Below are 12,500 nucleotides of genomic sequence, written 5' to 3'. Positions count from 1 at the left end.
ACTATCTAGCTACCACAGCTGGTCGTAACTGGTAGACGTGTTTGTGAATAGCTCTCCTGCTCTCCCGCCTGCTTTTCATGTTTCTACTTATATTTCCCCTTAAAGCTTTATTAAAAACCCACCAATTATATCCAACATTGGTTATTCCGGGATGAGAAACCATCTGTCACTGCAACAGACTACTTAGTGCGGATATGGCAATGCCTCCATTGCTTTATGAACATTGCCAAACTGGTTCACAACCCTTGACATTTTCCCACAAGCGAATGCAACAATTTCCTCTGTTTTCGTTCACTTTTCTGTTCTCTCACATGTTTCACATGCGGCATGTACAGGTTAGGAGATTTTACTAATCAGTCAAACAAGCATTTGCACATAAATGTTGCGTAATGATGCCATTCACTTGGTAAATCGGGGCGCATTCCAGTCCAAAAGCGGCCAGGTGAGAATCACCTGGGCTGCACCTTTTATCTAAAACCCTATGTAAACAAACCGCCCAGACCATCACGTGACTTAAAATCACATATTTCCACATTTAACACTAATCAACCAACCTCGGCACACCTAACACCGCATGTTAAAGGTGCAAATGGCAAAAGTGTCGCCAAACGATGGCCCGCAAGGACAGCGCAATCCAACAAGGTGGAACTGAGTCGTCAAGTCCACAATTACGGCGAACGACTATGTTCGTTCGTTCGCTCATACCAGATTTTCCTGTTTCTTTTCCGCTAACAGGAGGTTTCCCACGATGCCTTTTAAAAATGCTATACTTGGGGCCTGCGAGCTACAACAGTGTCGGCGAGCGATGGGGCTATAGTGAACATGTCAATGAAATGGTTTAATTATGCAAGCATGACTCAATGATCGGGACGCGGGCTGTCGTTAACCACCCTTAGCGTCGGCAGCGCTCGCGGATTGGCCGTAACAACTCCCGTCCGAGTGTGCGCACTCCGGCTTCAACTAAATGCATCTGCGCCAAATTATCCCATTCTGGCGCTCATGCAACCAGCAGTTCAGAGGGAACGGCCAGGAAATCATGGGAGGCGGGGGAAAGGATAGTGTTTCGTACAATGTTGGTTCGTTAACTTTATTGACAGGGTTAGATGTAGTTTCTTACGAGGCATGGTAGACATTACAGATATCGACGAGACGTGGTTGGTGGTTATGAATAGACTTGGACGTTCCCAGGGTAACAGCAAGGCAACGATCCCAACATCATACTGCTATAAATTACTTATACTCTGGGTGCGCAAAAGATACGACATCTTAAAGACGAACACTGGCTGCTTTTATTGAATAAGATGACCTTGCACTTTCTGCTTAGGTTTCTTGGGATAACCTCAGCTGCTGGAATTTGCTCAGATATAATTATCGGGTCTTGAGAAGCGAACAGCAGTCGAGTAAAATGCTGGCACCACAGGTTATTTACCCACGTCAGGATGCTCGGCCCAGAAATCAATATGACTCGCGTTATGACTTTTATCCCGTGTTGCAAACACAATGAAAACGGGTTTAATGTGTGTTTAATGATACGCAACTTCATATTATTGAAAAATCGTATTGTTTTTGTTTCCATTCGTTTATTTTACTTAACGGGGCATATTGTTGTAACAAGAGGATGAATTTCTTTGTGCGTTGCCTGAGAGAACAAAAGTAATGTTTCTAAATTCATTGGTGTGAAAGCTAATGGCCTAGAGAGACTACTTGTGAGAGATCTTCAAAAGACTTCCTTTCATTTCACCTCATTTTTTATTTGGTGTATGTTGCACACATTAAACACCAGTGTGTTGTATTTAATACCTGTTTACTTTTAACCTTCAGCCTTATCGTCTAAGGACCTCTACATGTCCACCTCCTGTTCAACCCCAGCACCCTTGAGGAGCAATGGGCTGAGACAAAAGGCTAAATTTCAGCTGCGCCTCCCAGGTAAAAATTCTTTGTGTTGTATATATTCAGAAACAGCGAGGCTTTCATACGTATAGATAATTTGTATCCACTCACGTGGTCTAATATACACTACATACGTCATTAGTTGACGTTCGGAGTTAACTGGGAAGTAAAGCCGCACCTTCTTCGGACTTCGTGTAAGAGGCATGGAAGAGCACATTTTCAACATCTCAATTATATAAGACATCTCGCGATATAATGGTACTAATCACCAGTGATTTTCAAACATTTTTCATTACCCTACTGTTCGTCTATTCATTAATAATATAGTGGTATTCATTAGCTTTCAAAGAGAGAACACTGTGGAAGAATACGTTAGTATGTTAATTGCACCGTATGCAAAACCCCGCTCTCCTGCATACACATAATTATACATATTGTATACATGCAGTTATGTATGCACAATTATGATAAAATAATTCAAAGAAAAAAAGTAATTGTGTTGTGGTAATCAGTCATTATGTAAAAACTCATGGCTTTACTACTTTGTATTACACAATTTACGTAAGTCTACACATACACAATAGAGACCCAACTATGTTGTTGCGAGCCGCTTTCGGTTCAGTTCTTTGAATAATAATCTATATATGCGAAACCCTTCTCTGATGGTATGAAATAAACTTTCGTTTCTGCGTTTGATATGCCTTGCATATTTAATTACCTACCTATCTTCTGTAATTTTCACGAGGCGACATTCTGACCTCAAATGCATCACCCATATTGCGAAGAATCTTACTATGCATGTCATATTGATGACAGTCTTGGGATTCTGGATACTATTTTGCCGACCCGAGACAGGTTGGATGCGGGTCCCTTGCTCGACAGCGACACCATAATGCTCTGAAAGTGAGTCCGTAAATTTACATGATAAGAAATCCTCTTACATTTAACTTAACATATAGTTCAAAATGCAGAAAGTAAAGTAGAGACAATAAAAATGCATATACAATTTTCCGGCTTGAGGAGTCGGTCCGCCTACCCAACCCTCTCGGCGGTCACAAACACACTCACACACACACACACACACACACACACACACACACACACACACACACACACACACACACACACACACACATTCTGGTACTTCAGAGTTGTAATCATCCATGACAAGGGTTGCTTCTGGGACACTCAGGGATCTTTCTGGTGTGATGGGCCACTTAACTGTTTTGACCTTTAAGGCATCCTTCTTTCCACTCTTCACAACAACGACTAAAAGACTCTATCGGACTTGGCCTATGGTACGATAATACATAGACAGGCGCCTCTCAATACCCCTGTGGCTGTTATGTCATGGAACTTCCATTATACACCTTGTGAGCTTACGAACAGGAAGGAATTTCCCGGCACCGACCTATAGAAGTTTATCTTATTCCCTGAAATGTCATTTTTGCTCAGAAGTGAGTTATTAACGGATTTCCTCTTGTGTCCGATGATCATTCATGGCAGTGGATTTAATTTTTTTAAACTTCAACTCACTCCTCACTAGTTAGCCTGTTTACATATCCCACTCTCAAATCTGCAACCAAGTGACTGAACATTCTTCCTGAATTAAGAGGATTTTTTACCTAAGGATTTCGTAGAAGTAGCATTCATACTGGGATCGCACCACCACTACAAATCACTTGCACCCCCAGATTAAGAACCACTGTTATATCAAGAGGACAGTATGTTTAGCAGGTTAATGGTCTCACTGTCTACACTGTGCTGTGGATTTGAGATGTTCAGTCCAAAATGCTTAATTCACTCTGTCTCTTTCTGCACGGAGGGTCACAACCCAAATGCCAGCTGGTCAATTACTCTGCCAGTTGACACTCGATGGTAACTGGGGAAACCTTTTATTATCACTGAAATCCTGCTCTCTCTTTCGGTCCTTAGTATTAAACTCTAATTTAAACTTTATTTTTCATTCCCTATAGCTCTCTATTTAATCCTTCATCAAAATTTCTCTATCCGTATCCCAATATCTTCATATACTGTATATCTCTGTATCTCTGGCCATAAATCCCTTTATCTCACTCGTTCAGTATAGCTCTCTATCGATATACCTCTATGCTCCGATCTCTAAAATCTCACTACATATCTATTTATATATCTTTATCACCATATCTTTCTAGATATCTATCTCTCCATCGCTATTGCATTATTGTATGTTTCTTTGCCACTTTGCACGGCATAAGCATTTGCAAGAGGTTTGATGCTTAAATTATAGAGAAGGATAGAGAAACAAATATATGCACATATGCACATATTTATGTCTGTGTATACCTGACTGACCTATCCGTCAGAAGTTGAGAGAGGGTAAATTCCCCTCCCAACTAGCAAGCTGGGCGGGCTTTAAGCTCCATGGATGTCCACCAAGCCACCTACACCAAGCAGGTCACCTGGTTAGCGGTAACTGGGACTAAGCCCCAGGAACTCAGTATGTGGATGCACTGGCCTATAACCCACAACCCACTTTTGCTTGGAGCTACACTGGGGACAGTGTAAAACAGTGATTCCCAACCGCTATTACAAAACGACAGTGATCGTAAATCATAATTCATAATCCCTACTCAAAAATACGTCACAAACACTTTCCAGACATCAACATACTTGTGCGTGTCAGTCATTACAATATACAATATACATTGTACTAAATTTACTCTACATAGAGGTTCCTTTGAATATCGTTCCTCCAAGGTGCAAAGGCTGGGGATCTCTGATGTAATATGTTCATGCATGGTGGCTGGCATGAGACATATTTTGTTGTATTTATAGGCATTATTAGTCATAAATGAACTGGAGTATCAGATATGAGTAGCTTGGTATCAGACAGAACTTGGTTTGCGTGATAGCATAAAGAGGGGAGGAGGGAAGTTCTTCCCATGAGGCTATATGGTTTGTTGCGACGTTGTAGCGAACGGCCTAGGAATGCCATGCCACCTATGGATCAGGCTCGGGAGACAACTCACCAACAAACAATGCACATTTAATGCCACTAAGCTGGCAAGCTGCTTAGGAAGAGAATTGCACACTTAAATGTGTGGAGTCCTACCGACCATGTACTTGTATTTTGTAATCGTTTCAACGGGTTAATGATTTCATTTGTTTAAATGTTCATTTATAACCAAGTATACTGTATACCGGAAAGATCGGGGTCCTTGCTCTGAGTAGAAATAGTCTTTAAAAACACCTGGGAAATGAACTCGGTGTAACTCCCGGCCACTTGGGGCCTCCAATGAACACATCCTTCAAAGTTTGGGGCCCCCGCAGTGGAACAGCAGCTGTCCTAAATCGGACTATGGATACCTACTGTGATTTCCCTCGACATCTTATTGTCTTGCTGAAAGCTGCTGTTTCTGGTCTTCGCCTTATAATTCGGATGCTCAGCAAGATGACGGGAGTAGCAGAATCCTGGCTTTCAGTCACTCGCTGCTAGGCATGCGTTTATCTCACTATTCAGTTGCTTTACCATGTTATTTGAGGAGACATAGTATATTGTGGTTCTGGATCTGTTGGTTCCTAAAACCCTGGACATCTATTGCTAGACTGCAATAGTCGGTTACGATGATCTCAAGTATTTTGAAACGACTGACCAATGTCGATATAAAAGTCTGAGCCATGTAGCTGTCTTGTTGTTAAGGAGGGGAACTTGCAGCTATTGCAGTTAAAATTGTATGTGCAGAAATCTTGTGGTTGGGTCTTTGTGTGACAGTTGATCTTTTGTGTACAGATATTAGAAGCACTCCTCTGTCCATCCTGCATCTCCATCCCGGGCCAGACAAAATGGTCCATGACTCTATTCACAGACTCCTTCACTCTTCAGTAGCTGGTGTTATGAACCTAATAAGCTGTTCTTCTGGAGTCATGAGTCAAAGCAGCCAGTGGAAATATCTGATAAGCCTCAGATTTTCAGAATCCTGAAGATATACATGGATAAGTCTGCCATCATTGAAGCCCATCGTCTAGTATCTGTGTGGAGTCAAAGGCTTATCAGTTAAGGTCTGAAGAGTTGTGTAACTTATACTCTGACCTCACTCCTATGACAACTTTTGCTTTAGAGAACACAATTAGAACATGATAGACACTACCTCTCAAAGGCTAAATTTTGGATGGAAAATGAACAATGAACTGTCTAGTTTCCCTGAGCAAACTCATTTCCAATATGTTATGCACAAATGACAAGCACTTATGGCTTGTAAAGACAGTGAAATACTATCAATGTGACGATGGAATTGCTTCACCTCTGAGTAGGCTGCCAGTATTTCTCCAGCTGCAATGTCTACTGCCCTCACGATAGTGTCCAGGTTAAAGGAAACCAATATTGTAGCAGACATTTGAATTTTCTTTATCAATGCAGTCAATAGCTAGTTTAGAGTTTCTAGTGTAGCTGTGCAAGCTGATATAAAGCACCTGTAGGTGTTTAATGTACCCAGACAATGCTGTAACTCTTTATGGTCACCAGACTGCATCTTGCATCACTCAGACTTCTCGTCATAGGAGTGAGGTCAGAGTATAATCTAGGCCTTTATCATCCAAGACTGAGGGCATTGCACCGACATCCACATCTATCTAAACCAAGAAGGGTGTCCCTGCAGTGTGGTCGTACGTGAAATAAAGATGTTATTGGGCAAACAGGTATTGTTGGATGCCATCTATACACTACCCTGCCCATTCCCGGGAATTCTGATAATGAATCACATGTACATGTGTAATGTGAGCCCTGTGTAATTGTAATACATAGGTTCTAGCTGCTTTGAAGTCAAAGGGATGGGGATCGGGAAGGTGGCTGGTTCCACTAAACCATTGGCTCGGCTGGCAATTTTGCCCAAAGACATCAGGAGGTTGTTTGCAATAGTATGGGCAGTTTGGTATAAAGATAAAGAAAATTCCAATCCTTCAGGAAATATGAAAATATTTATTGGGTTAGATAACCATGAACTCTTACCTGTGGCAAGAACAATTCATTCACACTCACTTTGGACACTGCATCAGAGGCCCATAGGACCTCATCAATTAGATGGGAAGAAAATAACTCCTGCATATGTTCCGGAAGAAAATTATTTTTTGTATATTTTGTATCTTCTTGCTAGTACGTTGTATATGAGTGATTTTTTTTTATCTACGCTAAACAAAACTCAACAATATTACAGGACCGGTTCTTCTTGATAAAGGATATAGATTATTGTTGCACCCCTAAATATAGTAGGTCATTGAAAGTACAGAAAAATCTTATATGAAGTGACAGAAATAGAATCGAAGATGAATGTGAGGACTGTGATAATAGACTTAAAACAATGCTAAAGATAAAAGAGCTGGGTAGTCTAATACTCCTGGATGTAAGATCCCAAAGAACCGAGCAATATTTTTCCACTTAATCTGTCCACCATATAGCTACAGAATAATGAGTCAGTAACTTAGGATCATACCATATAAATGTACATAGATTAGTGTTTTATGACAATCGCCACTGTCAACTGGCAAATTATTCTCACAAAGCGGGAGAGGAGAAATGTCCCTTTCTCTTGGAACAAGGACCAGATACCTCCAGCAAGCGACCACCAGACGTAGGTTATGGTGGCAGCTGTCCATGAGTCACACTGGGATGACTACAAGACCGTTAGCGCGGCCCCTCAGCTACAAACTCTAGATGAAGAGTAAGAGAGACTCAGGCCTCATTCTGGCTGCATTGGGGTGAAGAAAGGCGAACACATATGCCTGGCAAGCTGCGAGACCATGAGGGACGTTTGCTCTACAAGAGGGGGAGGGAACAGGCAGATACTCTTCTGCCTGCTCCAGACAATTATGAAAGGGTCTGGACCGTGAGAGGCCCAAAAACAGAGCCGGTTTCAGAGCCCTAGCGAAACTTGGCACCCACAGGTTCTCAGCGCCACATGAGTCGCCGTCAGCACCCAACCTTCACCAGATGGAACAGGGCCTCCAAAGCACTGAGGAGGAAGATGGAAGGTTGCCGTCATGTTGAATAATGAACTGTTTCCATGTTGTCCGAGAGGAAGCGGATTATCCTCCCACACAGGAAAGGTTCCCTGACTGGGATACTGTCGGATGATGGAGTGCAGAAAATCACAAACCTGAGCCCAGTTGGATGCACTAGTGGTGAGGTGATGGATTACTCCTCTAGGTAGTATGACACATATCACAGATGGATCCGATAACCCACACTGCAGTCACTGGCTTTGCAGTTGTCCGAGAGGAAGCGGATTATCCTCCCACACAGGAAAGGTTCCCTGACTGGGATACTGTCGGATGATGGAGTGCAGAAAATCACAAACCTGAGCCCAGTTGGATGCACTAGTGGTGAGGTGATGGATTACTCCTCTAGGTAGTATGACACATATCACAGATGGATCCGATAACCCACAAAGGGACAAAGTAGCTTTCATTCGAGTAGCAGATAATGCCTTAGTACATTTAGAAGCTGTCACCTTTATAAGAGCCTAAGCCTATGTTTACCAGAGGAAGGGACATGTTTTCATACAGAGTGATTTCTGAGAAACCAAAGCCAGTACGCCAACTGAACACCAGTCACTATAAGTAAAGAGATTTATCTCCTATACGTGTCTTTCTTAACTGGATGTCTGATAATGTTGGTATTCGGGTGAACGGGTTTACTGATCGATCAACAGAGCTTTCCAGGGGAAAAATTCTGAATGAAGTGGTCATTCAGTCTATGTCTCAAGACAGAGTGACAGCTATGGAACTAGCAGCTCCACAGAGACGAGGCAGGGACCACCACTTTAGCAAGCTAGTGCACGGCCAACAGAGTATGAATACCAAATAGAATACCAGATTAAGGCTGGGTTTTTCCAAAACATGGTAGGTTGTACATATCACATTTATAACATACAAGCATCAATCTACCATCGGCCACCGACGCCTAGCTGCTTCTTTTTCCTCCAAAGAGAGACAGAGATAGAGAATCAGACATGTCTGGCCACCGTTGTAAGTGTCCGTCTATGATCAGATAATACAGTTCAAAATAGCTGAAATAGGACCGGTCGGCAGCCCAGAGACTATTGTTTTTACTTCCACAGAAATTCACGCTCTCAAACTCTTTGCATCCCCGCTTATAAATAGTCTGCCGATGTGAGCATGAATATTGTTCACATTCTGAGACTTTGCCTTATATCGACTAATCCTCGTGCCCCCTTTCTTATACTGGCCTATATCTTTTTCTTTCATCTTTCAGTAACCTATTCCTTATATAGCGGGATTTTTTTTTTTTTTTTTTTGCCACTGTGAACACGATAGTTTTGACATTTAGCATTATTATAGTGAAGCTGTTATCATTATTTTGATGATAATGAAATATGGCAACCGGTAGAGGGTCCGGGAGCGAAGCCTCCGGATTAGGGAAAATTTCGGTTCATTTAATTATTTTTGTGGTATTTTCTGTGGTATGATGGGTTCGTGTGTCCGTTCGCTCGAGTCGAAGCTTTGATCTCCGACGGTTGTGGTCCTTAACTTTTAATTTAAATCTTCATTATATATATATATATATATATATATATATATATATATATATTATATGTATGGATGTATAGACATATAGATATATATATTACATATAATATATTATAAAAACATATATATTATGTATATGTATCATATATATATATATATATATATATATATATATATATATATATATGTGTGTATGTGTGTGTGTGTGTGTGTGTGTGTGTGTGTGTGTGTGTGCGTGTGTGCGTGTGTGCGTGTGTGCGTGTGTGCGTGTGTGCGTGTGTGTGTGTGTGTGTGTGTGTGTGTGTGTGTGTGTGTGTGTGTGTGTGTGTGTGTGTGTGTGTGTGTGTGTGTGTGTGTGTGTGTGTGTGTGTGTGTGTGTGTGTGTGTGTGTGTGTGTGTGTGTGTGTGTGTGTGTGTTTGTTTGTGTACGTGTGCGTGTGCGTGCGCGCGTGCATGTGTTTGTGTGTGAAACAAGGTACGCAAAGTGCGTGAAGAAGAAATAACCACGATATGTACAAAGTAACGATCAGAAATGCCCATGGCCTGGCGGTGTCATGAGCGCGTGATCGAACGCAGTCTATTCACTCCGAACAAACACCAGCTGACCACCAGTGGTGCCAGATAAATTTGTTAACATAATTTAAAGTTGCACGTTCCAGGTGCAAGTGTTTCCACAATCTACCGAGAAAGAATAATGCCATAAAGCTAACTGAAAATCCACTATTCAAGGCAATTTCCGAACTGGAAGGACCGGAAGGAATGAAGTAAATAAAGGGTTTGGCACCTGATTGTTTATCTCTCCTGTCAAGCTGAGCCGAAGCGACGAGGAGGCAGCCCACTGAAAAAATAAAACTAAAATCCGGTAAATTAAATGGTTGAATGAGAGAACATTACAGACACTTGACTTCAGATTTGTTTGTTGTTACTAAAGAATTCTTTCCAGTTATGTCTTTGTTATAACATGCCACGCAAATTTATATCCAAAATATTTTACTTAAAATATTCCACGCAAAACACCGTGTAGTTTTTTCATACGTTATTATTTTTATTATTTTTTAATAGATTAAATGGCTCACACATCATATCTTGATTTAGACATGGTGAATGTAGCAAATTTGTACAGGTAGTTTTACCCCCAGGAAACCCCTTTTCCTTTAGATTTTGTTCATAACTTTAATACCAATTCGACCAGTCAACATAAACCGGGAAAGCTTAGGGATCCCATAGAAGTAGGAGGGAAAATCCCGATAGGTCAAAGGTCGTGACCTAAATTTTCACTAATAAAAGTAGTCACAAGGAACAGCAGGACAAAATAATGCAACCGTGATAAACCCTTAATAAATGGAGATCTAATGAGTTCATTAGGTTTCCAATTTCCCAAATTGTAGCCTTTTGCAATGCTCAGCTGTCACATATTATAATAATATTATTGTTATGAATAAAAGCCAAACTATGGTACCAGAGGTTATCATGGTTAATCATAGCAGTGTTGTGAATAATTTGTCACTTTATTGTAAGTTATTGCATGCTGTACTGATGCTAAAAAAAATTGTACCTATTAATAGTAGGGCTCATGTTGACCATCCTGGGGATTTATTTTCAAATAGGAGCCATTTTAAGAACTTGACCTTCAGGTGGTCTCTGACCTTTGGTACACTGGCAAAGGCCAACAGACCTTCACCACAGAAGTCCAGCAGCCAGAATGCCGTGGTGATTTATCTGCAACTAAGAATCCATTCCAATCTCTTATCTTGCCAGAGTATGGCATTATACATGAGTTTAAGATATTCCTGGTAACATATCTGGTACATGCTACATATATGCTTCTAAGCATGTGTGTGGTTAAAACCCTACACAGGAAATTTCTCAAAACATCCATATGGATTTGAACATTTATGGCAGCAGTTTGGTGTCCTTTCATGGATCACCAAAGTTATTTGAGTCACTGCTTGTGTATCAGGATGATCTTTCTAGAATGTAAAGCATCTGTAATTATTATGGATGTTACCATGCACATGCATACTCACACACTAATGTCTATAAAATACATGATTAGATTATTCTTCTTTACAGAGCTGGTAAAGAGTTTCCTGTTAATGGCGGGGAAGAAAGCACTACATCCTAACCTGTCAGTGACAGATGTTAGAAACTTCCCATTTTTAAAGGTAACTCCTGGACATGTTTTATGAATAACCTTTTAATTATGTGATAGTGCATGAAAGGACTTTTTCTACAAGTATCTGAGGAATAGTCTGTCAAACTGGAATGGAAGCCAGGGTTTGAGAGCCTGTTTGATTGACTATTCATTAATCAAACAACTAATTTTCTATCTTCCACATCAACACAAAAGCCTAACATCAGTGGATGAAAGTTCACCTGAGAGTAACATTATGCAATCAATATTTTGGTGTAGTAATCAGGTGGTTTATTTAGGTAGGATTACACAGGTGAATTTGTGTGCAGGCCAGTGACAAAATAGCATCTGTCTCTGGGCAACAACTTTGCTGTCATAGCCATAGTTCTTAAGCAGGCACCTCTTTGTTTACAAAGGGTACAGCTGCATAGGGATGTCTGCCATATGAACAAATTTAGAAAAGAACCAGTGAACCAAAATTATATATATATATATATATATATATATATATATATATATATATATATATGGATCTGTCTGTCTATATCTACATACGCACACACGCACACACGCACACACGCACACATGCACTCATGCACACACGCACACACGCACGCACGCGCACACACACACACACATACGCACACGCACAAAATTCATTCATATGCAGCTGTACCCTTTGTAAACAAAGTGGTGCCTGCTTAAGAACCAACTTTGCAACCTATGACAGCAAAGTTGTTAAGTGTAGTGTTTTCATGATGATTTAAAGTAGAATGAATGTAAGATGTGAGACACTGTGCTTTACAATAATGTTCCAGTCAGATGCATGGCTGTCAAGTAACATTTAAGTATGAAACCCTGGACACCCACCCTTAATGACACTACTGATCATAAATCTGTTTTTCCATTGTTAGTAATAAAGGAAAACCACTGACAGTTATCTCTCTGTTGT

The 12,500-nt window shown here is 40.9% G+C and overlaps 2 protein-coding genes across 6 annotated transcripts in view; one reads left to right on the top strand and one right to left on the bottom strand.

The window, feature by feature from the left end:
• Nucleotides 1-870, bottom strand: part of LOC125027173 — a 50,624-nt gene extending 49,754 nt beyond the window's left edge. For 2 of the 5 annotated variants that reach the window (XM_047616079.1, XM_047616083.1), the window contains exon 1: nucleotides 555-694. The gene's annotated coding sequence lies outside the window, so the exon portion shown is untranslated. The other 3 variants (XM_047616082.1, XM_047616081.1, XM_047616080.1) reach the window with 3 other exon arrangements.
• Nucleotides 871-9,986: 9,116 nt separating this feature from the next.
• LOC125027184 overlaps nucleotides 9,987-12,500 on the top strand; it is an 11,263-nt gene continuing 8,749 nt past the window's right edge. Inside the window, exons 1-2 of the mRNA XM_047616101.1 lie at nucleotides 9,987-10,276; nucleotides 11,488-11,579. Coding sequence (XP_047472057.1) covers nucleotides 11,511-11,579 — 69 coding nt within the window. The 5' untranslated portion in view covers nucleotides 9,987-10,276; nucleotides 11,488-11,510. The remainder of the gene's footprint in view (nucleotides 10,277-11,487; nucleotides 11,580-12,500) is intronic.

The sequence above is a fragment of the Penaeus chinensis genome, chromosome 7 (assembly GCF_019202785.1).
Source record: "Penaeus chinensis breed Huanghai No. 1 chromosome 7, ASM1920278v2, whole genome shotgun sequence".
In the NCBI taxonomy this organism is placed as follows: Eukaryota; Metazoa; Arthropoda; class Malacostraca; order Decapoda; family Penaeidae; genus Penaeus; species Penaeus chinensis.
The sequence above is the reverse complement of the archived record's forward strand: the minus strand, read 5'-3'. Positions and strand labels throughout refer to the sequence as shown.